The sequence below is a fragment of the Hipposideros armiger genome, unplaced genomic scaffold (genome assembly GCF_001890085.2).
Source record: "Hipposideros armiger isolate ML-2016 unplaced genomic scaffold, ASM189008v1 scaffold_116, whole genome shotgun sequence".
Classification (NCBI taxonomy): Eukaryota; Metazoa; Chordata; class Mammalia; order Chiroptera; family Hipposideridae; genus Hipposideros; species Hipposideros armiger.
In genome coordinates, this window is record NW_017731466.1 from 1174990 (window position 1) to 1202772 (window position 27783).

Here is a 27783-nt window from a genome sequence, read left to right on the forward strand (position 1 = left end):
TACTGAAGGTCATTATATCACTTATGTTAAATATTTATCTATGGTCCGAGTAGCAAATGAGCTCCATATGACAGCTGAGTTTTGAGAAGGGTGCTGCAAGCTCCCAGAGATGTATCCATAGCATATGAAAATAAGGCAGGGACTCACATCTCCTGCTGATTTTCATACTATTCCAATACATTTCATCCAAAATATTTACAAATCAAGCACTATGAAAGCATTTTTGTGACTGTTTGAATCATGATGCTTTCATTTTGTGAATGTTGATTCAATTTTTGATAGGCTGAGGGGGAAAAAATTCAGACACGTGTATATGCTTCTATCTGGTTGGAAGACAGCTTTGGCTCAATTCTACACTGAGATCATACAGTGCTAGTGGAGGAGATTCTGTTTCTGTGTACAGTCTCCAGTGGCACAGCACTGGCTTCCTAAGGAACTTTCCACAGTTCTATCATTTCAGTACAGTCTACACATATCTCATGGTTATTTTCCACTCACTATCAGAAAAATTCCAACTGTGAGGCATAAAATACAGGTAACGAGAATGTCTTGGTTTTGAGAAATTCAGTTACGTTAAGTAAAGCAGGCAGTGAAGACCCTGGAAAGTAATTAAAGAGATAACTGGTAAACAATAGCTTTGTAGTCGCTCATCATAAATCCGCCAAGGGCGGGCACCTGACTAGAGTTTTCCAGTATCTTTCTGCAAATGTTAGGCTAGCAACGCCACTTCTTTGCTCTTTGCAGAACCAAAACAGGAATTCACCAAACACGATGTGGAACTCTGTATCTGCATGGAAATATAAACAGTCACCTGGTATGTAGCTCAGATATGACGTGGTAGCTCATGTCCAGGTCAATTCATTTGATTATACAAAGGAGTCCCTCGAGCCTACTGTTAACCAAAGCACAGATGAAATGACAAGGTAGCTGTGTCAAAGCGTTACAGCATATCTGCATATTAATCAAGCAAATTTAGCACAGGTCCTTAACTTTAAAGAAAATTTGCCTTTATACTGCAGAATTTTATAGGCAGACAAGCAGGAATTTTAAAGAAAAACTGTTGATTCTCATCCACATCACCACCAGAATACTTCCAGGAGTACATATCAGAAGTGTGACTGTTATGACAATGGAATATGTGGGGATAGGAATGTAGGAATTAATTAAAAGGTTAAAATAGACATAATATGGACTTTTTAAAGTCCGAGAGCCTATTATATACACATTTTTCTGAAAAGGTGGGCATTAATTTAGTTCTCATTTCAAGATTGGTCTCTGACATTCTGAGCAAACAAGTGCATGAGGAGAGGTGGGGCAGTTGTAGGAATGAGGTCTACATACCAGGTCCAGGGAATGGGGTCACGGGAATCCTAAGAGCTGATGACATTTCAGTCATAGGCAAGGACCAGGGAACCCTGGTCCCTTAAAATATGGTTTTCCCCAGAAATAACAGATTGACTGCCCATTAAAACATGCTGTGTATTCCAATTAAACAATGGAGAAGGGGTGGGGAGAAGGAAAGAAAGAGCTATTTATCCAATATGCACTGAAGTCTTCCGTCCAGATTTCCAAGAGGTTCTACTTCTTGGAGATGCTAATGGAGGGGTGTTGGGTATAAAACATTTACTTTAGTACATCTGCAAAAGCAGCTGCCTGAGGTTAACCATACCCCTTGGACTATTAAAACATAGTAATTATAAACTATTTTTGATAGGTGTCAGATAATTTGAATATGGAAGACAAAGAAGAAAGAGCAGAGATCATCTGAAGCATGGTTATGTGGGTTTTGATAAATGAGTACTTGCAAATAACTCCCATCTTTTCAACCACTAGAAAGTTAAGAGTTCATCGATATGAAATAATCACTCTGGTAATATAAATATCACATGAATAAAATGAGTTTTAAAATTAATAGAAATTATTATAGAGACATGCCCTGCTTGCCCTTAAAAATAAACAGAATCTTAAACCTGAATAAGTTAAATCTTTTAGTAAAAGCAGATTCTATCAACTACTCTTCACACTGGTGAGTGTTTTTGACAGCTAAACTTTAGAATGGTACCAAATCTATTTCCAAAAATGTAATACAATATAGAAATTTGCTTACAAACTAAATAGTTGTTTAGCATTTCTAAATAATAATATATTTAACATACTATTGCATTTCTTTTTTTCCCCTAATAGGTAAAATGCTTTGCCAGGTGCTTTATGTGAACAGTTGAAAGGATTGATAAATTCAAAACTCATTTTAACACTGCATGGTCATTAGACACACAGGGGTTAGTACAACAGATAAGGTAAAGATTACTGTTTTGACTGCTAATGTGTTTAACAAGATTTCTCAGGGGAGACCTAGGTCTAAATTTCTGCTCTTCCTCTACCTTTCCCAGCCATCAAGTTTTTTAATTATCCCATATAGTGTGTCCTATTTACTCAATAGGGGACAAACTCAACTTAAGTTCGCTCAGGCCTGCCTAGCGAATTAGAACCATCTCAGAAATAAAAGCTCCTATTTTGGGGGAAATTTGAAACAGTTTTCAGGCTCATAGATTCAGCTGAGCTTGCAGCAACCTGAACAAACCTTAGTTTTAGAAAACAGTATACGAATTGCAAAACTATACTTTAACAAATGTCCTCTGTGCTCCTTCAGCAGAAAGAGAGGGCAGGATGGGTTGCTTCTTGCCCTGGTCTTCTGTATCTCTTTTGTGCAGTTGATTATTTATAAAGAGCTAGAAGGTGAAGATGATGCATTCTGTCATACAAAGACTTTAGCCAGTGCATCAGCCCCAGCACTGGCTATATAGCATTTGGATGGGTGGAAAGCTACATCGTGAATTGATTCTTCAAACTTTTTCCGATGAGCTGTGAACTCTTGGATACATGTCTTACTTTCTAGGTTCCATAACCGTATTGAACAGTCATGACCTATTATCAAAAGAAAAGAAATTGAAAGGAAAAATTACATTAACGTGAAAATAATAAGAATAAATAAATACTGCACAGTTGATGTACTTACTGCCAGACATCAAGTACAGGCCATTAGGATCAACTGCTAAACTTGTAACGGCTTCTAGGTGGGCTACCATCGAGTGGATGAGTTTGCCTTTGGAAAAAAGAGATTGTTACTCTTCATTAACAGCTTTCCTCATCCTGAATACATGCCAGCTACCACATTCCACTGGTTTCTCCAGTCACACACCTCTGTGTACTTACTACATCAAGAGCTGTTTTCATCAGCTGAAACAATAGTGTCTCCCTCCCCACTCTAGGCACGGTCATGATGAGAAACGAAAGCTTCAACTCCAGATTATAGTTTTGTCTTTCAAATCACAATCCCAAAGTTAGTAAATTGTACACCAATACTCCTTTAAGCTATGTTCATTAACTAGAACTCAGACACTGTTAATCCCTTACTTTGCAGCCTTTAGCTAAAGGCAAATTATACAGGTTGTGGGAAAAGAAGAAGAGACTGAGCAAAGACTAAGGAACAGAGAGAAAACCTGGCTACAATTTTGGAGGAAACAATATACAGAAAGAGTTTAAAAATATTAAATTACCCATCACCTGCAGCTAAGCAAAGTCAGCAAAAGTCAACATATTTACAAAGCCAATAGCAGACACTCAGGTAAATATGGCTGCTCACAGGGTGTTTTTCTCCCAGCACAGCTCCTCATGTATTTCCGTTAGACTAGTGAAATGTAATTCAATAAAAATTGGTAAAACCCTAATTCAAATCAATCTGGACGAAAAAGTATTATAATGCAGAAAAGATCAGTTCATGGAAAATGAATAAAATAAACCAAATAACTCAGGGGTTTTCCATCTGAACATTGAAGTTATTCAAAAATTGAACAATTATATAAACAAAATATAATGATCATATGCCTCTACTTCTATTTTTCCACAGTACATGTTTCTACTTTCCCCTAATACACTCACAGTAAGAGATCATTTTTATTGGTATTTGAATGAAGTTTTCATTATGTTCCTGGTGATACTCTTGGCTCCAGGGCCAAAATATAACACGTACTTACAATTAAATAAACCAAGATGACTCTACGTGCTACCATGAAGAGTAGCTCTCAGCAGATTTGGATGGAATGAACAGAAACTGAGATGGCAGAGTATCTGCGTTTCAATGCCTATTCCCTGACAATAAAGCCACTGCACCAAACTTAGCCTACTTATAGTGGAGATTTTTTTTTCTTTAACAATAATCAATTTTAAATGAATTCTTACCTGTATTGTTATCATAGAATTTGATGTGCCTGTCTTCATGAGCAGTGATGCTGATGGGAAGAGTGGGATGACTGATGACTCTATTTATTTGGCAGGAAGAGTTGGCAGCTAAAAGGAAAAAAATTAAATAAAGACAACACAAATTAGTCAAAGCTACTATTTCTTCACACAAAAGAGAACTGAATACTCACCTAAGAGATTGAAAAAGCAAATGATGTGATTTTAATTTGTCTTTAGTTCATTTATCCTACGATTGTGTTCATAATTTCAATATTAGGAAATGAGACCTGCCTGAGTAATACTCTCCTGACAAATCTAGAGGTACCTAAGAAATAGAATTTCCTTTTCCACCACCTGCTATCAATGGGTGCCACCTAAGGCTTAGCACAGAGCCACTGACAGTTCTCATTCTACAATGTTCTGTGATATTTCTGCTACTTTAATAAAGTTCCATCATTACTTACATATACAGATAATGCCCAAATTTAAATCTCAACTATTTCTAGATATAGACCACTTTATCACATGGCTGCCATCTAATGATACACATAACAAAGAGAGTTACACATGACAAAGAAAGTGTCTTAGCACTTTAAATTTCTCTTTCTCACTGTAATAGAAATGGTCATCATTTGACAGTCTACCACATTTGGAATTTTAAAATAGTCAGCATTCCAGTAGTACTTTCTGTGTACTACTTAATAGTTTTCAAGAAATTTCAAGTATACATACAATGAGAGGGCTGGCCGAGTGGCTCAGTTGGTTAAGAGCTTGCTCAAGAGTGCGAGCTCTGAGCAACAGTGGTTCAAGTCCCAGCCCGAGCTGAGCAGCCACTGAGCTGCCAACAGATGGCAGGATGGCTCAGCTAAAAAAAAAAAAAAAAAAAAAGTATACATACAATGAGACAGGCAGGCCATATGTCATTAGGCCCATATCACAGCGAATGAACCAAGATCTAGAAAAAGTTGTGACTCCCCCAAAATCATGTGACAAAGTACGTATTCTAACTTCTGCTTCTATCCCAACCAGATGGCTCACACAAATCAGACAACTGCCAAAACTGATACCTAAGCTATCAAAAGTTCCTCCTGAAAGCCTTTTATCAAAAGGAACTCAATAATTAAGAACTTAAGTTTAATTAGTGATTTTTGTTAAGATACTTTTTATAAGAAAAAAGGGGAAAATCTACCTAAAAGTAACACTAATTTAAGACATATCAGAGTTTAAAAATCATTATATAATGATCCAGGGAAAGGAAGGGATGTCCTTATAAAGTACACTACTGGGACAACTGGCAAATGTGAATGTAAATCATAACTCAGACAACAGCACTGTGTCAGGGTTAAATTTCCTGATTTTGATGATGTAATGTGCTATGTCAGAGAATGTCCTTGTTCTCAGGAATGACATGTTTAATCAAGGATCTACAGGTATCGGAGTATGTGGTCTCTTAAATGGTTCAGAATTTTAAATTATACACATATACACAGAATGATAAAGCAAATGTGACAAAATGGGGCAATGTTTAAAACTGATGAATCTAAATGAAAGGTAGTCAGTTCTTGTGCTATTTTTGATACTTTTCTGCAAATTAAAAATTACTTCAACATAATTAGTTTAAAAACAATTTTTAATCTTAGAATAGGTATTATGAATTTATATTCACATAACAGAAAATATAGTTAAAAGTAGCTAAAAATAGCAGTAACATTAGTGTATTCCATTGGATTGAGGTTCCTAGAAATATGACAGCTTTAAAATTGAAGAGAGTCTTTTTCCAATGCTAATGGCAGTCACTTGACCATGCAGAGTAAGCTTTGGGTCAGTTATACTCAATTTACATGGTCCTAAGTAAACAGCTTAGTTTCTAAACGCAGTCTATGAACCAGAGATAACACACCATTGAGCAATATCCTCTGTAAAGTCTAGCAGGAGAATAACCACAAAAAAGAAATATTTTAAGTAAAATATCCCATATATTCTGAGAGAGAAGTTTTTAGAAACAGCTTCAATTACTTTGAGATTTAGAATATACGTACAATAGAAATCAAACGATGGACGCAGGCAAATGAAAGTTCTTCTTTAGTAATACCTGTTAGGCAGTTTTTCTACTTGATGGTAAATCAGACAAGTAAGCAAAACACAAAGAATACTAGAAATAAACTGAAGGCCTACCAGCCATCATTCTAACAATGAATTAAAACAACCCTCCAAATATTCATATTCAGCTTGCAGCTTAGAAATTGTTTGCCTTTTCACTGGGTTCACAAGTACCCAATTACCTGCTTCAACTACCTTTGACTTTATCACAGTGAAATCACCAATGACCTCAATGAAAAGGAGGGTAATTTAATCTGATTCTAACAACAAACAGTCTTCATCCTTTTAAATTCTATACGAAATTCACTTTTCCCTTGAAACAGGTTTGGTCTGAATTCTAATTTAAAAAAGCATCTGCTAAATTCCAGAATAGAACATAGTCAAATATAAATAGCTAAGGGGTACACAGTAGCAAGTAATAAAAGACTAACTTAGGTTTGCTTTATACAACTCTGAAATAATCAAATTGATAATTCAGGAAATGTCAGGACATATTATTTTAACTCAAAATAATTATCACTTATTCCAATAATGCTGCCTTTGTTCAAAACCTTCTTGGCCGCATTCAGTAAATGCTGCCAGTATCAGGCAAAATGTCAGTTGACTAGTCACCCACCTTGGGGGAAAAAAATGGGATTGTCTAGTCCAGTTAATCATTTCATCCACAAGACTTGACGTCTGGTTAATTTGTAGCAGTCATTAAAAACCAATATTTACCACTCAGGATATTTAAAGAATAGACTACAGTCTCTGAAGGTAATTCCAAAAATGTTCACATCCTTCTTAATTTCATATTTGTTTTTTACTTTACTCCTATACCTTTAGGTCATATATATAAATTTTAAATTTACTGAGGGTCTGAAAACCTATATTTCTTGGCAAAAAAAATTTTTTCCTATGTCATAATCTCAATTTGATTTTTTTTGTCTCTCTCTTTTACAATCAAATAGTTAAAAGCTCTACTCATGCCTACTTCTCCAAACAATTCTCACAGGACACCAGAAGAAAAGAAAGGATTGGGAAGAGAAAATGAAGAAAACCAAACTGGAAAGAAGAGAGGAACGAGAGAGAGGAGAGCCACACACACTCACACACACATTCACGTACATGCACGTGTGCACACACACCATAACAATTTTTGCAAGTTTGCAAATTCAAATAACAGTATATGTGTATGTAGTTTTATCAACTGCAACCTAAACAGTGATTGTCTGGATTAAGCAATCAATGGTTAAAAGAGCCCCAAACCAAAAAAATTCTGTAATAGCTTCCTCATAATCTGAGTAATTATTTATTTCCTGACTTCCTGTATCGAACAAGAAGCTTCAGATTTTGGATTCTGAGAAGCACAACCTGATCTATATTCTAATCAGTACTGAGCTGTGTCAAATTATATTATTAATAAAAATTAAGTTGATTTAAAAAATCAAATTATGAGACATGAAAAATAGAAATATTTTTATTCAGAATAAGTATTTTCTTCAAATAGAATTGAAAACTAATCATTTGGTATAAAATTAAACTTGACTCCTGTTTGGAATAGCTCAAATGCTATTTCAAATAGTATAGTTATAAATGTGCATAAACTTTACTCCAAGTCTTAAAATCAATTGTAAATTGTTATATCCTTCTAGGCAACTGTGTTATGTGATTTAAGAGTCAGAAGACTTTATAATGACAAGTATTTTTCATAGTTGACTCTAGTAGTGATAATTTTGATATGAAGTTTAAAAAATTGAGCCAAACACAGACTATTTAAAATTGGTATACATACTTGTATCTAGGTTGGATTCTAAAGTGAGAATGCGTTGTTGTGTTTCCATGTTAAAGATGCTTGTATATCCTTTGCTGAATGATGCTACCATATGGCTCGGGTCACTGCTCACTAGGTCCACAGAGGCGGGGATTCCCAATTCTACACAAGACAGAACATATTCAAAGAGAATGGCAATTAGAGGATTTACTTGACAGTGTGCTTAAAATATAGCAAAACAAGTAGTTGCATGATTTCCTTAAGAAGTAAGGCTCGATGTTAGAATCAGAATTTGCTCATAGCCACTCAATGGAAATTATTTCTTTGGTTTCTTTTCGCCCTAGTCTATTTTATTATCCTTACCTGCTCAGTACATCTTCTACGTGTATATGGAATGCAGGCCTTTACTAGAGAAAAAAATGGAAAACATGTATGTACTACAAGATTTGCTGCTTCCACCTCAACATGAGGCTTAGAGTGGCATCATGGGAGCTCTTCATTTTAAAAGCCCATCTCTTATTATAAATTCTAGCTCATGAAAAATATGGAATTTAAAAAGTAAAATTCAAACTGTTATTGGTAGAGTCATGCAAATATCAGATGCAGGCAACTCATCAAAACCTAGACACAAGTTATGAAAGCTCAAGAATAAAGACAGTATTTTTATTTATCATCTAGAATAAGGTAAAACTTGGTTAAAACTTGGAGCTTATTTATAAACATAAAAAAACCAAAATTATATGTATATGTGAATGTAATCTGATTTTTTCATTTGGTTCAAAATCTAACTAAAGCAAGCTAACAGTTCAAAAATGAGCATGTTACAGAAGATATATGAATGACTAATAGGTTTATAAAACTGCTCAAAATAATTAGCCACCAAGGAAATGCAAATTAAAACACAATTAAATACTGCTACACACCCATCAGACTGGGTAAAATTAAATATTCTGACAACACCAAATGTTAGTAAATAAGGATATAGAGCAAACTAGAATTCTCATACATTGCTGTCAGTGGTGTAACATGGCACAACCATTCTGAAAGAGTTTGGCAATTTCATATAAGGTTAAACACACAATTCTACTTTTAGGTCTTTACGCACCTCTAATAAAAACATGAATGTTCATAGCAGCTTTGTTCACAATAGTGAAAAACTGGAAACAATCCAAATGTCCATTAAGAGGTAAATGAATAAACACATTGTGGTTGAATGAAATATGATTAAACAATAAAAATAAATGATTGATACTTAACTACAAAATGGATGAATCACAAAAACATTATAGTGAGAGTACAAGGCCAGACACAGAGAGTACACATTGTATGATTTCATTTATATGAAGTTTTAGAATAGACGAAACTAATCTATGATGAAAGAAATCACAACAGTGGATATCTCTGGTTGGGAACGGGCAGAGGAGACATTGACTGGGAAGGACACAAAGAAACTTTGGGGAGGTAAGGGAAATGTTCTGTATCTTGATGGAAGAGTTATGCATTTATCAAACTCATTACAATGTATTCTTAGTGTCTGTTTTGTACTATATATAAATCATATCTCAATAAAAAAATTATAAGGTGTGCTCTTTTACCAAATACCAGGCTTTTAAAATTATACATAAGTTGGAAATTCAAATAAATATATTTTCATTACTTGAAAAACCCTTCAAATTAAATTTGAACAGTAAGAATTTTTGGAACCATTTATTTGAATGTTTGTTTCCACAATAAAACATAACTTAGATAATTTAGAATTTTATGAAAGAGTCAGTAAAATAATTTTTAAAGTATGTACCTTGATTATCATTAAATACACTCAGGGCTGGAGCAACCTCTGTTGTATTCCATAAACGGAGAGTGCCATCTGCTGAACAGGACAACAAACGCTGATGTGCTGCACTATAAGCCAAACCCCAGACTGCATCGGTGTGGCCTAGCAGAGGGCCTCTTAAAACAGAAGGATCTGTACAAAACAGCAAGAATGCAAAATCAGGAGAAGAAAAACAAATTATAGAGGTACTTAGGTTACAGAGGGGAAAAAAGCACCTGGTAACAGTATAAAATATGCTTCGTAGTGTCTATTACTCTTCTGAAATGCTGCAATAATTAAAAACAGGCTTGGAAATGTGCAAATATAGAATTTGCAATTTATAAATTATTCCCTGAGGAAGTAAATAGGTATCCTTCCCTCCTCTGACCTCCTTCAGCACTTTGGATATGCTCCTTTAGGCCAGTTATCCAACTATACTATGAATGGCAGTTATTCCCGAAAGCAACAAGCCTCTGACATAATAGACATCAACTGAAGCCTACAGGAATCTCCGAATTCTCAAACAGCAGTAACTGACATATAAACGATGTGCACGTGGGGAAGGGAGGACAGAGGCAGGGGGAGGATCACTTAACACTGTTTCTGATGAAAGTCAAATTGGAAACTGTAATTATTAATCCTCACAATGATTCTATGAGTGGAACTTTCCAGAAGGCTCACAGTTGTTAAGTTTAAAATGTCACTGGTGGTATCTGTCCTATATCTCAGCCATACCGTAAAGTATTATTGAAGACACACTGTGTGTTAGGCACTATGCTAGATGCTGGGACCACAGAGATGATTAAGACACACTGCCATCCTTGTCCTCCAAAGAAAATGTGATAAGTAGAATAATAGTGACAGACACCCATTACATGGAGATAAACTGAGATGAGTCAAAGCTTCTTGAAGAGAATGACACCTCGAGTGTACAGATATTGGGCAAAGAACAGAGGGAAGTCATTCCTGGCAAAGGAAGCAGCACCTACAAAAATCCCAGAAGGAAAAACAGCAAGATATGTGAGGGAATTTATAAGCAATTCAGTATCACAGGAGTATGAAGTTTAAGGCAGGAAGTGGGTGAGATGAGAGTGGCTGGTTTATGGTGAGGTTTCTAAGACATATTAAGGCACTTGGAAATTATCCTGAAAGCAAGAGGGAACAACTGAAGCGTTTCCCAGGGGCAGTACGGTGAAGTACATATTTAATAAGGTAACTCTGACTGCAGTGAAAAGAGGCTGGATAAAATCAAGATGAAAGCAAGGGGACTGTTTCAGTAGACTGAGAGGGTGACAAAGAAGACCCAAGTGAGGGCAGTCGTAAAAGGGGCAAAGCAGAAGGAACAAATTCAAAAAATATTTAAGGGGTGATATCAAAAAGACTAATAATTGATAAGGTGTGGATAGTAAAACAGAACAAGGAATCAAGGGTAACTCTTATGTTTCTAATTTGGGTAATTCTAGTAGTGTGACCAACTAATAAAGGATATATGGGAGAAAAACACAGCACTGTGGATTTATGGACTATGAGACACTTTGAAATGTTCTGTAAGCAGTCTGAGACTTAAAGAAGAGATTTATGAGTCAACAGCATATAAAACTAGACAAGTGGATTCAATCTACCAAAGGATATGTGGACAACGCAAAGGATGGATTAGAATCTGGGCCTTGATAAATGCCAATATTTAAGGTGAGAAAAATAAAAGGAGTTTATGAAGGATAGGGAACAGAAACTGTCAGAGTTACGTGTCAAAAAAGCCAATAGTGGACAAATTTCAAAAAGGATGGAGTGGTCCACAGTTTCAGACTGCCAATACATCTTGTAAAATAAAGACTGTAAAATACCCCTTAAGAGAGTCACTGAAAATCTTGTTATATTTAAGTGGTATAACCAGAAGACAGAATGCAGAGGGATGGTGCACAGGGAAAGGATATGAAATTGGTAACTAGTAATTATGTTTTCTAGACAATACCACTAAAGAGACAAAGATGATGAACAGAAACCAGAGAAGGAAATGGAGCCAGTAAAGGCTTCCCTTTGCCCAGGATGGGGGATAGCTGAATTTACTTATGTGCTGAGTAGATGGAAAGAGAACAAAGAGGGTAAGGCCTAAGATGGGAGCAAGGGTAGGGGGTGGGGTAGAGTGCAGTCTCAAAGGAAACAAGAGAAAATGAGGTCAAGAGCAAAAGGGGAAGGGTTGGCTTGGGACAGGATGAGGACAATGGTTCCTCTGATACACAGATAACAGAAGGAAAAGTAAGAAACAGATAAATTTGTAAGAGAATTGGGTGGAAGAGGAAGTTCACCTTTCACAAAATGTATGTTAAATGCTTATTAAATAAATGTTGGGGAACATTTTGTATATTAAACTTCTTATTTTTACTTAGATTTGGTGGTAAAATTAATCTAAAGTGATAATGAAAATAATATATGGTTAAATGGCAAATATGAAATTTTGTACCATTCGAGAATTCAAGAGGAAACCAAAATAATCAATTCCTAAACAAGTTTTTGCAAGAAAATTTATAGTAATAGGTAGTGATACATTATAATAAAGATCTGTATTTCATGGTAGTATTCCCAAGATTAAAGAGCACCTCTTAATTTTTAAGGAATTTTAAACATTTTGGTTCCATGGACTTGGAAAGTAATTAGCCTCTTTACCCTCCAATAATTGATCAAGAAAGTGATGCTAGGATGCGTTTTCCTTCAATGTTGTTTATTAAGGTTAGTGATAAATTATGATTACAGATTAATAATAATGTACCAAGTACTGTTCACATGCCTGAAATAAAAAAAACAATTGTCCAGCAAGCCAGCATCTCCAGTCAATAAGACTTTGGGTGGTGGAATCTGTTTTTTTCAGGAAGAATACATTTTTTTCATTTTTTCTTATAGCATCATATATCAAATGGGTTCCTAAATACAGGAGTTCTTTTTAACAAAATAAAGGAATGGTTCTCTTCTACCAATTTATTTTTAAAAATATCTCATTTTATCCTTATGCGTGCTATGTAAAATGTGTAAAAGAAAACATTTTATTCTTTTAGCTCTTGGGGACTCTCATACCGTAGGAGTCATAGGGATCGATGTTGGGGTTGGTGGTGTTCCAGCCCTGGATCAGTCCGTCAGTACCACCACTGTAACACTGCTCACCACTGCTGCTCATTACCACACAGAGCACCGGACCTCTGGGAGAGGAAAACCAATTTCTAGTCTCAAAAATAATCTGATAACAGGACTTACTAAAAATAACAATACTTAATTACTCTGTTTTTCAGCTTTGTACCATGAATAAAAATACTATCAAAGCACTGTTCATTTTTCTTTTTCTGCCAAACCAAAAGTTGATAAACTATGGCATGTGGGCCAAATCCAGCCAGTAGTCTGTTTGTGAACCGTCCTCAAGCTAAGAATGGTTTTTACATTTTTTAAAGAGTTGTAAAACAAAACTAAACTAAACACAAGAATATTAGTAGAAAATATGTGGCCCAAAAAGCCTAAAAATGTTTACTATCTGACCCTTTATACAAAAAGTATGCTAATCAATGTTAAATCAAATGGATATGTATATTCCTTAAGTTTAAATGGAAGCAAGAGAAGCAAATAATATGTGATCACAATAAAAATTCTTTATTTTTATCTAGGTTATCCTTAAGGAAAAAAGGTCAGGATTTCTAATATTTAAATCTAATTTCCTCAACTTTATTTTAAAAGAGATATATAGGTCATTTAAACATCATACTTATAAAATCTAATGTCAGCAAGGATCCCTGTTTGGTTGTTTTTAACATTATATTATCTGCAAGTTTCTTTTAAAATTATTTTAAAAGGCTACTAAATACAAAAATACGTAACACGAATACATAAGTGAAAGACAATAAAATATTCTTATCAGGCTGATTTATAGTAATGTTGATTTTTTTTAAAAAAGAAAAAGCACATACTTACTTATGAGCCCTGAATGTATAGATAGGCTCCACATCAAGAGATGTACTCCTAAATCAGAGAGAGAAGAGGACTTTTACCACTCTAAGATTCAATAATAAACAGCATGATTGAGTTATGTCATAAATTATGGATTCAATGTCCAGTGCTGTCATTAACTAACTTTCGGCAAATTATTTAATCTTTTGAAACTTTAGATTTTTCTATGTTTAAAATAAAATGAAAAACTAGGGATAACACCAAATACTCACAGGATTAAATGAGATTCTACAAGTAAAACAGCCTAGGACAGGACCATGCACACAGAATTTCAATAAATGGTGCTTTAACTTCCTTGTATTTCGATGAGGGCTAATATGTCTGTCCTTGATACTTGAAGAAGCTGTCCAAGTTATCAGTTCATTCATTACAGAACACTGAGTATATGAGCACTCTACAGTGCCTAAACTGGCCATGATTCTTAATGGAAACTGGATTTAAAGTCACCATTTTCTACATTGTATTGCAATTTTTTATAGGCATATGATCTCTCCCCCCAAGTCATTTCCAAAGTTGTAAGTTCAAGGCCACTGTTATTTACATGTGAAAGTATTATTACTAAGCTATCACCAGCAAGAAACTTGTTTCAATAGTTTTCTAGATTTTAGTCACAAATATATCATGACACATTCATATTCTTTAGTCTAATGTAATACCCACTGAGAACAAAGAACTAGAAAGACAAATGGCACAATTTAGAACCAAGAAATAATTTTTCTCTGCTGAAGGTACCTGATGCAAATGAGGATTCACTTGGTTTTAGCAAGATCTGGTCCAGCTAACTTGATAAAGACTGATAAATCAAGTATTTTATCTAGTCCATGTATGACTTAGAGCAGGAGGAACGACACTGATCTCTTTTAAACTGGGCAATAGATATCGTTTCTCTACCAGTAATAAAACTTCTGTAATATCCATTTGGTGTTCATTTCTACTCTTTTAATAACAGAAATGCCTGACACTATAGAAGGGCCCTTGCTGGTAGATGCTGGGTTCTAGACCATGTGACCCAAGGAAGAAAGTAGAGGAGCTCCAATAAGGACCCCGACAAGTGGGATCAGGGCTAGCTTGGTGATACCAACTCATCTCTGTCCATGCTTAGAGAGGAACCAAGGGGCCAAGGCAAGACTAGCAGTTAAATGATGGCAACAACACTGCTTTTCAGTCTAGACATCTTGGTGGGTATGGAAAGTATCTAAAGGTCAAGGTCAACAGACAATATCAAAGAGAAGTCCCTCGCCCCTCCCAATCAGCCTTCCCTCCTTTCCACTCCATAAGTTCAAACTTTGTAAACAATGGGGCAGGTTGGGGTAGGGGTTGATGATTAAACATGCCTATACCTACTGTTTCCAACAATAGTAGAAAATTTCAGTACAAAGGAAAAGGTTCCCTAAATATGACAGTTAAAACACTATATAAGGATTATAATTAGGATTTACAAACTCTGGACAACCATCAGATAATACCATTTTCCCCTAAGTGTTAAGTTTTCTAACCTAATATTCAATTGTGAGTATAAACAGAAAAACAGTCTAAATTATGTGACATGGTGAAGAAGAACTAGAAGAGCTATTTGGGGAATAGTAAATAAATAAAGTAAGTATTTTCCTGCTGAAAATATTAAATATAAGTTAAAACAAGATATTCTCACTTTTTGGCTGGGGCTGTTTTCTGCAAATTCCACATTTTTAATGTGTGATCCTCTGATGCTGTTATCAAAACAGGCTCAATGGGATGGAAAGCAAGGGCTCGAATACCATCAAAGTGACTTCTTAATGTAAACTTAGGGTTCCATGTCTTCCGCAATGCATCTTTATTGTTTGCTATCTATTAAAGAAACAAAAGAAAGATGCCTATACATTTAGTTAGGATAGGGGGGAAAAATAATATTTCAACATAATTTTTGCTGACTTGTCATTAAACCACCACATTTTGCAACTTTCAAAACAACAAATCAATAGGCAAAATTAGCAATATATCAACAGTGGTTTTCTCTGAAGAAATATAAATGCTATAATAAAAAAACAAGTAATATAATTCAATATAAAAAAGGATCAAATAATATAATAACATAAAATAGATCTTCACTGGGATAATTTAAAGAGACAATAATTTCAACCTAAATTATAATATAGAAACTAATTTTTAGGTAAGAGCTGAAAAACTAAGTTATCTTTAAACATGTTAACATTACAGAATATGATCATACTTTTTGAGATTTCCACTACTTTCTAACAAGAGCTAAATTTTTTCAACAAGAGCTAAATTTTTTAAACAAAATTTACAGACCAGAAAATAAAATGTTAAAGTTAGAAGAGACAATCAGATGTTACAAAAAAATAGATTCCATTGGTAAGATACACTCATCATTATGCTGCTTTCTTCCACAGAAACTCCATCTCAACAACTGAAAAAAAAAAGGACTATTTTTTTTTATTCCAAGTAATAGGAAAGCTAGAGGTTGGTGTCTGACTTTACACTAGCACCATGTATGAACTATTCACACTCCAAGGCTAATAATCATGCTAGGTTTAAGTAAATAAGAGTGAGGCAAGTATTGGAAACACACTGGAGAAATATTACCATAATGACAATGACAAAAACCAACATGATACTAACAATAGCTGCTACTTTGAGCATTCCTCATTATTTTGAACATTATTCAAAAGACTTAACATGCATTAACTCAATCCTCACAATTCTATGAAGTAGGAATTAACATTATCCCCCACTTTAGACTAGACGTGTAAGGAAAAGAGAAGTTAAGTGACTTGCCCTCTAGTAAGTGGAGGAGTCTGGATTCAAACCCAAGCAGTCTGGCTTCAGAGGCTACACTCAACATATACTATAATTTAGAACCCAGAAGTTTAAAAACCTGCAGAAAAATTTGGATAGGACATGTCACAATTGGTGCAAGAAGAGAAGACAAACATACTATACAAGGAACTACTGTAAGAATTAGGGGTAGTTATCCTTGGGGAGGATGAGGGGAAGGGGAGAAAAGTGGAGGGAACAAATGAGTTAACTCCTGTCTGCTCTTGTTAAAGAGCTGAAAGGTTTTCATATGGAAAAGCAATTAGATTCCTACTGAATGTCTTAGTGTGGTAGGCAGCCACTAAGACTGTCCACAATCAGCCCCACCTCCTCGCATTTACACCTCTTCTCCACATTATAGGATTGCTCTGTGTGACCAATAGAATGCAGCAAAGTGATAACAAATTACTTCCAAAATTAGGTTGTAACACCTTCCATCTTGGACATTTTTCACCCTCTCTTTTCAAGGGCGTTCACACTGGAAGAAGCCAGCTGCCCTGCTGAGGAGCCCACAGAAGGGCCTACGTGCTGAGGAAATAGTCTCCAGCCAATAGCCAGCAAGGAGCCAAGGCCTTGCAACAACCTTACGTGGGTAAGCCTGGAAACAGATCTTCCCCGTGAAGTCTTCAGGTAAGACTACAGATAAATGCATAGAGAAATAAAATATATCACAAGGATAACACACATGTAGGGTGGAAGCTTTTCAAATAAGGTTAAAATGCTCTAAAGGATGTGTGTGATAATCTCTAGGGTTATAATTAAAAGAGTAGTGAAGTGTGTATAAACTCCAAATAATGAAGGAAAGGGGTGAATAATAAAAAATTATCAATCCCAATAGAGGCAAAAGTAGGAGAAAAAAGAAACATAGAACAGGTGACATAAATAGATGGTATACTTAAATCCAAAGATATCAATAATTACCATGTTTCCCCAAAAATAAGACCTAACTGGAAAATAAGCCCTAGCATGATTTTTTCAGGATGCTCGTAATATAAGCCCCACCCCAAACATAAGCCCGAGTTAAGATCGTCAGCCAGACATGACTGTTTGAATAAATGTAGATTTTTGTAATTGAATTAATGAATGTAGATTGTTGGAGCAAAAATTAATATAAGACCCTGTCTTATTTTCGGGAAAACATGATACTTTAAAAAGAAATGGACTAAATGCTCCAATTTAAAAGTTTGTCAAATGTTCAATGAAAAAAAACCAAAAGTCAACTAAATGGTGATTTAAAACAACAGATGTAAATATTATATAAGGATACACAAACAGTGGAAACAGAAATGTATTTTTTAAAAGTCTGTTTCACAAATGTGGAGAATGGAGTGCAAGGAGCCTGTTTTGATTAGGTTATAATAGTTCCAGGTGAAGAAAAAAATGGACTAGGATGGGAAGTAAAAGCAGCACATGGATTTCAGCTGTTTTTGGAGACAGAACCCAAAACACTTACTAAATGACTTAGCACAGAGATTGAGAGTTTTGGATTTGCAGAAAACAGAATGAGTGGTTAGGGTTCCTCCTTGGAGTGCTTTCTTATATCTTTGGTGTGTTTAGGCATCCACACTACATCCCCCATGTGGCAGGAACTACAATGTATCCTCCAACGAAGATAATGTAGTAGTAGCAAGAGACAAAGTGAGAGGATTTTAAATGAAGAGATAAGATAGGTTGTAAACACTTTATGAAATATGCAGCTAGTTTTCTGACAATTGATTATGACGAACAATTAAAAATGTATTTATATTGGGCCAGCCGAGTGACGCGTTGGTTAGGAGTTGGCTTGGACCGCCAGCTCTGAGCACTAGGGCGCTGGTTTGGATCCCACATTAGGGCCACTCACGCTGCGCCCTCTATAGCTAAGATGGTGAACAACAGCTCGACCTGGAGCTGGGCTGCCATGAGTCGCCGGCGACAGTGTAGGCTGCAGTAGAGCTGCAGTGGGCTCCCATAAGTTACCGTGAACGGCCAGCAGCCGGAGTGAGCTGCCAAGAGTTGCCGTGAGCAGGCCGTCCAGTGGCCAGCGACCAATCTGCCTCAGCTGGGAAGAGCGCAATGATCATACCAACATGGGCTAGTGAAGCGATGTCCTCCACAACTAGACTGAGGAACAAAAGAACTTGTCTGTTCCCCTTCCCTGATTCCCCAATAAAATCTTTAAAAAAAAAAAATGCACTTATAAAACCACTGTGTTTGGGAGGCATAAAGGTACAAAGATTTCAATTTTGGCCCAAATCACTGATGGGTCAGCCTTAATATCTGGAAAGTGCCCTGTACACGTGCCTGCCTAAAAACAGCTCAAATCAGTTCTCAGCAGGATACCTATGATGTACTGTGGAAGCAAGACAAACAATGCCCTTGGCAGGTATGAATTTCAATTAATCACTGATGCCCTAAAATATAAAACAAATCCCAAACTTGGTAATGGAAAAGGGAATTCTTTCCTTTATCTAAAACCAATAAACAAGCTATGTTGACTTACAGATTTAGGTAAAGCCCATAGTTTTAATCTCTATATGATGTGAAAAATAATATTGTTTATCTTTATAATATATTCACATTTTCAAGGTTTGTGATTAAAAATAAACAGAATTCTATACTTGTGATGTTTTGCTTCTTTATTGCCATCTTTTTCTATAAAGTTAACTTTGTATTTTAAAAAAATGAGTAAAAACAACAAAAATGAAACTACCACTCACATCGTAGGTGAGTGAGTCTGCTTCATTGGCCACTGTAAGGCCTGCCAATTCTCCAAGTCCCAGTTCACTTTCAAGGGCTTCATCTGCTCCCATGATGAATGACTTCCCAGAAGAAGGAGGAAATGTCAATGCTTCCACTGAAAGAAGACAAAAGAAACCTAAAAAAAACCTCTCGAGAGCCAACAATTCATCTCATAAGGGCATGTCTACATTTGATAATTTTAAAATGCTTTTAAACATAATAAAATTCAGTGAGCAGAAAATCCTGAAGAACTGCTTCTTCCATATCTTAACCATAACTAAAGGTATCATCTAATTAGAAAAGTAAAACATGAAACAAATCCAGTTGTTCATTGTTCTTTCTCACTACACAGAAACATAATGTGACTAAATGAAAGTAGGTTTTCCTCATTTGATAGTTCATGTTAATTACCCAAACTATTTCTATCAATTATTAAGCATGTATTAGACATATTAAACATATATCAATCATAAGTGATTCTGAAAACAATGGTTCTCATTCAAACAAAATTATTAATTCTATAACCTAGAGGAACACAGAAAATTTCAAATAAAAAAGGTTACAACTGTAAAAGGTACCTAGCTGAGGCAAAATGAGTATGTGGTGCTAGAAGTGAGGATTACCTCTGGAAAGGGAGAAGGGGTGGTGATTAGAAAGCAGGGCTCCTGGGCCCTGGTGATGTTCTGCATCTTGACCAACGCAGTGCTGACATGGTTGGTTAGCTGGTTCATTTTGTGATAATTCACTGAGCCACACTCTTGTGACTTCAGCAGTTTTCTGGAGGTGTGTTATCTTTCATTTAAGAATATTTCAAAGAAATTTTTTTTAAAAGCCAAGTTTACTTGTTCATTTCTTGCATCTGAAGTATTCCCCGGTGGAATTCTTGGTCTGAGACTCTTTGACATGGTCTTTAACCACCACACAGCTGCAACCAACCACTTCACAGGGCTTTCCCTCTCTGTCGATTTTACAGAGGCCTGCCCACTCCCCTAGTTTCTTGTTGTCATCAATCTTAATTAGGTGGATTTGGTGTTCAGCACAGAGCGATTCCACCAACTTGATGTACAGAGGTTCGCCACAGTTGGATGTGAGAACTCAAAAGATGGGCTTGGCGCTTATCTAAGGCTTTGGCAGCTTCGTGAATTCCCCATACTAGGCCATTGTGGCCAAGGGCAGTCTTCAGCGTCTCTTGTAAAGCAGTATTAACGTCCATTACACCTCCAGCAGCAATGCTTTCCTCAGCCACGGCGGTGGGTTGTGGGTGGAGCCGAATCTTGAATGTATCCAAGCCTCCGATCCACACTATTCCGCAGCAGGAGGGCTCAAAGAAATTTTTCTAAAGTGTCCATTTGAACACTTTCTTTAGCTATCAATTGTACTTTAACATGTCAGATTTACCTTGTGATAAATTTAAATATCCTTACTTCCTAACACTGCACTTTCCAATCTAATCCCCTCAGTTACCATCATAGAAGAACCAGTTAAAAGCAAAATGCAAAGTTAAAAGAGATTTTACTTAATTTGGTCAATAATAAAATGTCACTTTTTGTAAACGGAAATTATTCTGATAAACTGTCAGAGATGGTCTTTCAGTGGTTTTCTAAAAGTGGTTACTTTACTGATGACAAACATTTATAAGTTTATTAGATGAATTTAGTAGTTTAAAAACTTTGGTTGTTAAAAAATTAATTTTTCTTAAAAGAAACAAGTTGACTATATTAATCAGCATATGCAGAAAACTGAATTTACAAGGTGTTTTTTCAGTTTTGGATTCATTCCAATAATTTTTTGTTCAATCATATTTGTTGAAGAAATGAAGAAATAGTTATGTGCTTTTAAAAACAGTAGTAGTAGAAACTCTACTTAAAATCCTTATAAGAATGAAGTATAGCATAAATTAAGACATTTTCAAACCATCATATAATAAAGCAGCAATAATAAAAATGGGTTTTACCCAAACATACAATATATCTGCTGGGGGGGGGGGTTCAAACAACTGCAAACGTTTATTAATGATGAGGGAATTATTTAAATTAGAAAAGCAATTTCCATGCCAAAATTTCAACCAAATGATTCACGCAAGACTATATGACACTAGGTCTTCAGCCAGGTTTCTTTGTTTTGTTTTCATTTCTAACATTTTCAGATAACTTTACTCAGGTGTAAAATAAAAATGACTCTTCAAAAAAGGACTAAGATTGGGCCGGCCGAGTGGCGTGTTGGTTAAGAGCTGGCTTGGGACAACAGCTCTGAGCAACAGGGCCCCGGTTTGGATCCCACATGAGGTCCAGTGACACTGTGCCCTCTACAGCTAAGATGGTGAACAACAGCTCAACCTGGAGCTGGTCTGCCATGAGTTGCCAGTGACGGCGTAGGCTGCAGCCCCTGCTGCAGTGGGCTGCCATAAGCTACCGTATGCGGCTGGCAGCCAGTGTGAGCTGCCAAGAGCTGCCGTGAGCGGCCATCCAGAAGCTGGCGACTGATCTGCCTCGCCCGGGAAGAGCGCAATGATGGTGCCAACTTGGGCCAGTGAATCAACATCCTCCACAACTAGACTGAAGAACAAAAGGACAGCAACTTGTCTGTTCCCCTTCTCCAATTCCCCAATGCTGTTCCCCTCCCCCTATTCCCCAATAAAATCTTTAAAAAAAATAAAAGGACTAAGATTCGTCAGATGTGACCATAGATATTGTTTGGGATAATATAACTAATGCTCTAGAAATGGCCAAGTAAAACCTGAAAACACACACCAGTTGCTAAGCCAGCAGAACTAAGGGCTGAAGAGAGAGAGCAACAATGGGCATAACTGGCATTTGACTGCTAAGATTCCTCAGAACTTAAGACTAAAGTGCCTTTTATATGTGGCACTGCCTTCTGAATGATTAAAATAAAAATAAAGAAATGTATATAGCACACACAGACTATGGAAGCCTTCTCTGAGACTGCACAAATATTCTAAACTAGAATTTAGAGGTTTTTAAGTTTATGCACCCTTTTTCAAGTCTTAAAGATTGAAGTTGGACTCAAACCCCATTAAATGCAAGAAAGCCTACATTTGGGGGATAATACATAGATCAAACACTTGTAGAATACAACTCTTCTGTTAGAGACCTTTTTAATAACCGAATTTAAGTATGTATGTCCAAGTGTTTCTTAGGCTGGCGAGTGTCTTAAGTACTTGCCTTCATCTGCCCTATTTATTTCGTGTTCAGGAAGCCTGGAGCTGCTGGGTCTGGAAGGTGAACCCACAGATGGTTGCAATGAGGGAAGTTCATCAACATCTCTCAAATTAGCAAGCATATCTTGTAGTTTTGACCTATTGGGTCCTAGCCCCAAAAAAGGAAGGAAGAGAACAAAAAAAGAGGAAATAGAATTAATGAACTGCATCAAAATGGTACCACAAACTTTATTCACATCTGCCAACATTCATCTTTAAAGCTATCCTGCTATATTAAAAAGTAATTATTTTCCAAGTTTTCAAATTATTTAAAAAGTTTATTATTTTTTGAAAAGAATGTTTTATATATATTTTAAAAATTAAGCTACTGGAATACATCACCATTTGCATGAGAAATAATGTTCATGTGCAATTTCGACCATTAAAAACATTATTCTATAATCCTTGCATATTACTCTAAATGCAGACAGATATCACAGATTGTAAAACTACCTTGTACCGAATTAAACAATAATGTTCCTTTTTGTTTGTTCATTTAAATTGTTTCATTCATTGTCTTACATCCTGAAGCTATGGTACCCGAGATGAAGTCTCATGCCCTGATAACTTACCTGAAATTTGATTCTTCATTCTCCCACATCCCTGTTTTGACTGTTTTATATAGGATAGAGGCTGAAACAGATCTTCGGTAGTTTTTCCTGTTACAAGTTTAATTAAGAATGGGAAAATCTTACCCATAGTCTGTAATGGTTTTTTTCCTATACCAGCAAAGAATACAACTATTTTTAAGCAATTTTAGCTAATACCTAGAAATATATTTCAAGACAGTATGATTGGAGTACACAATTTGACTGGAAATATTTCTACTAGACCATATTAAAAGAATTCAACTTTTCCAATGAGTACACAATTCAATTAATAAAATATTTATGGTGGCTTATAAATTAAAGCTTCATTTTTCAATTCAAAGCTTTGCTTCAGTTCTCTTTTTATCATAAGTCTTTCAGTTGTTTTGTTTTTATCATCTTCACTTGTTTCCAGACTACCATTAATCAAGATAACATGAACTGACAATGAAAACAAAATGTTGTGAACTGAAGTCTATAGTCCCTCTATCTTCAGTAAAGACATTAAAATTTCTCCCCCTAGAGAGTAATTTTTCTTTGTTACACTAAAAAACTATGTGCTTTATACCTGAATACTGATCATAATCCTCAGATTCAGGAACTCTAATAGCTTCTATTAGTAGGAATACTGTTCCAGTCAAATGGTGCAGTTTTAGACCTTAAGTGCTAAATTTCAACTACAGCGATGCCATGATATTTGACAAGAACTGAATAATCCATATAATAGTAGATGGATTCTATATAAGTCCTGGATACCTTTCCAACCTAAAGATCTTTTACAATTCAAGACATTTATTATTGTAGCATAATAATTTAAATTTATCAACTTTAAGTCAATCTAAAAATTCAAATATTCTCCTTGTTTCTCATGTGTGATATATAAATTTTCCTCAAAACTTCAGTATAACTGGTTTTGTTATGGTTCTGAAAAGCCTAACAAATCATGCCTCACTACTGTTTGTTCAGATTAAATGTTTTTATCAGTATATTTAGATAAAAGGTACAAAATATTCTTATGCTTTAATATTTATATTGATTTAATTTATATTGAGAAGGCATCGAATGACATCATCAATAATGGTCACTGACTTGTACCCATTCAAGTTATATACTTGTAAATTCTAAGATGTTTTAAATAAAGATTTATATGTTTCTCAGTAACTACCAGGTTGTAAAAGACTAACCTAACAGGAATGACTGGTCTTTGATAAGCCTTAGGATCACTATAAAATAAAGGGAAAAAGAAAAAGTATGTCCTTCTAGTCTTTTGCAACTCTTAAACACACGTTTCCTTACATTGGATTTTAATCTCACTTTACACTACTTTACTATCCCAATGGAAAAAACTCCTATGGCCATAAAAGGGAGACCCATGTTCATATTTTCAAGGAGAGGAGAAGCACAAGGAGATGGGTTAATCTTGCCCTCCTAAAAATGTGTATAAGAAGGTTTTCAGGGATGTTTGAAAGCTTTTGGATTTCCATTTTACATGCTTCACAAGATCTATGCTAAACTTCATTAATAATTTGCATAATGAATTATATATACTCGTATATGATTCACAGGGCTAGAAATTTCATTTTAGTTCTGTTTTTTATGTAACACACATTTTATTGAAAAGGAAAAAGCTAATTGGTAATATTATAAATGAAACTGGTCAAAAGTTTTAATTAGAAAATACTTTTAGAATTCATGTGTTTGACTGTGTGCCCTGTATAGCATATAGTGGAGAGAACAAATGAACTGTGTGCTATGAACACATACAATATTCAGGGGTAGAAATTAACTTTCTTTCTGTCTCCAGTTTATGAAATTATAAGCAATAATTCTGGTGGACTGAGAGAGGGTCATACTAGATGAGATTTAAAATTGTCTACTGTTGTCAACAGTGAAAAATCATTATTGTAATTAAGCACATATATTTTAAAAAACCAGATTATCACTATGTTGGAATATAGAGTTCCATACTCTCATGAGGCTCTGGATTTATTATTGGGACATACTGTAATCCCATAATCATATGCACAGTTATGGTTTTTTTTTAAAGTTCGTAATTAAATAGCAAACCATTTAATTTCAACCCCTGAGAGCAGGTGAAACGGAAAGAGGTCAGGAGCAGAAAAGAACAAGAGTAAGTAGTTTCAGGAAAACATTGAAAATAAATTGGGGGATATGAAAGAGGCAAGATTTATGAATTATAGGTACAATGTTTTCCACTTACTCTTCACCCCTTTTTTCCCCTTTCTCTCCTTTTTGTATTGTTCCTTGAGTTTGGTAATTACTCCCTGGTCCACATTCCAAGCTTCAGGCATGAGACACTGGTCTTCCTTTTCTAAACAGAGTGAAACAAATGAAACAGCCTTTTTAAATAAAATATTGAACACTCTAAGTCAATTCACTATTATGTCAATGAATGACATAACCATTTTATCCTTAGTATCACTAATTTTAAAAAGTTACTGCTTATTCATTAGATATATGTCACACAAAATATCGTATCTAAGAGACAGTGATCAATTCAATTTTCTGGGTAATAATATTAAATTTCTCTTTTTAAAGACATAGAAAAAAAAAACCTGAAAGACTTGAGTGACTTTTAGTAAATTAAGCACCAAAACTCTATAATTGAGACCCCTCATTTTCATCAAATTTTCTGAATTTGATTAGGATTGAATCACAAAATGAATCACAAAAAAATTTCTTATTAATTAATGTAGTAAGAGAAGATTATTATTAAGAGATTATATAAGTCTTCAATGATCTTTTCATTTCAAAAATGTTACATTTTTGGCATGTGCTCATCAACAAATGATCTTTTATATTTTACAAGACTTATAAAGAGCACTTATAAACTTATCAATCAACCTGCACCCAAAATTTAAAACAATTTAGTTTATAAATTCTTTGTTAGCTTTTAAATTCTTTAAAAAGGAAACCGAGCTTATAGTAGAAAAGAAATTCAATCATTAATTTTCACTATTTGAGAAGAATATTTAAAGAATAATGTTATATATATTATACTTACTATACTCGTGAAATAATCATATAACCCTATAATGTTATGTGTTAGCTCAGAACTCTCAATGGAACTCAAGACTCATATATCCAACTGCTCACTCTATATTTCCATTAGGAAGTCTAAATAATATCCTAAACTAAACATACAAAATCAAACTCCCAATCTCTCCCAGCCACAGAGTTCCCGATCTTATTTGATAGCAATTCCATACTTCCACTTACTCAGACCAAAAACTTCCCTTTCTTTCACACCCAACATCAAATATTTCACGAAATATTGTTTTCTCTACCTTGAAAACATATCCAGAATCTGACTACCAGTCAGCTTATCCACTACTTCTCTAACCACTCTGTCTCTTGCTAGAATTACTGCAATAGTTGTCCCCTCCCCACCAAGTCTATTATCAAAACTGGTTACTCTGGTTTCTCAAAACAGCGGCCAGAGTGATGCTTTAAAATAAAAGTCAGATCACGTCACCCTTCTGTTCAAATCGCTCCCATGGTTTCCCATCTCCCAGCGGCCTATATTACCCTACATGATTTGGGTTCCTACATTAGAATGACGCTGCTCTGGCCACTCTAGCTTCCTTGAATTCCTCAAGCATACCAGGTCTGCTGCTCTCTTAGGGCATTTGCTCTGGCTTTCTTCTTCCTCACACTCCTTCCCCAGATACCATATGGCTAACTCCCTCAACAACTTCAAGTCTTTTCCTCAAATGTTACCTTCTCGATGGGGCTTACCATGAACCTCCTATTTGAAATTGTAACCTGTCCCCCTCCACTCCACCCCGACCCTAGCACTTTCTATTCCCTTTCCTCTATTATTCTTTTTCCATTTTCCATTTATCAACATCTGACACACTGTATTGTTCACCAAGTCAACTGCTGGCTGCCTACTCCTATTAGTGGATGGCGGGGGCAACAGGAGCAGGGTCCTCACCCAGGAGATCGGCACATAGGAGGCACTTGATCAACGTTTGTTGAATGTTTCGAATAAACCAAATGAACCAGAATAAACAGTAATCTATTTTTAACAAGTTTCAATCCACAGTTTTATTTTATTTTTTTTTCAATCCACAGTTTTAGAAAACTGTTTATTTGGCCTCTGAATATACTAAACACAATTAAAATAAAAACAAAAACATTTTTATAGACCTAACTATAATCTATCAATAGTAGAAACAGGCTCTTTCCCAGAAAGATCTAACAATCAAAAATGTTAATTTTCATCAGTCAGGTCTTAATTAATTAAACTGGGTGGCTTTTGAATCCTAAAATACCTTTTTATTTTAAAATACAGTTTTTAAAAAAATTTAGCCTTATCATAATCTTTTATCATAATCTTAACTAGACCTATAATAACAACAGCAATGGAAGGTCATAGAAGATATCTACTTGCCAGAAACTAATGAGATTTTTTTTATTATTATTTATTATTTATTTTTTAATTGGGGGAAATGGAGGATGGAACAGCATTGGGAAATTGGGGAAGGGGAACAGACAAGTTGCTGTCCTTTTGTTCTTCAGTCTAGTT

At 35.3% G+C, this 27783-nt stretch overlaps 1 protein-coding gene and 1 pseudogene across 2 annotated transcripts in view; both read right to left on the reverse strand.

Moving 5' to 3' along the window:
- Positions 1-1268: 1268 nt before the first annotated feature.
- STRN (striatin) overlaps positions 1269-27783 on the reverse strand; it is an 82183-nt gene continuing 55668 nt past the window's right edge. The window contains exons 8-19 of one of the 2 annotated variants that reach the window (XM_019647833.1): positions 25453-25563; positions 23217-23303; positions 22610-22753; positions 19406-19542; positions 15544-15719; positions 13857-13904; positions 12975-13096; positions 9891-10058; positions 8114-8254; positions 4240-4347; positions 3017-3103; positions 1269-2925 (exon numbers count right to left, since the gene is read on the reverse strand). In XM_019647833.1, coding sequence (XP_019503378.1) covers positions 2756-2925; positions 3017-3103; positions 4240-4347; positions 8114-8254; positions 9891-10058; positions 12975-13096; positions 13857-13904; positions 15544-15719; positions 19406-19542; positions 22610-22753; positions 23217-23303; positions 25453-25563 — 1499 coding nt within the window. In that variant the 3' untranslated portion in view covers positions 1269-2755. The remainder of the gene's footprint in view (positions 2926-3016; positions 3104-4239; positions 4348-8113; positions 8255-9890; positions 10059-12974; positions 13097-13856; positions 13905-15543; positions 15720-19405; positions 19543-22609; positions 22754-23216; positions 23304-25452; positions 25564-27783) is intronic. The other variant, XM_019647834.1, reaches the window with a different exon arrangement.
- Positions 19550-20897, reverse strand: LOC109385454 (40S ribosomal protein S12 pseudogene; annotated as a pseudogene).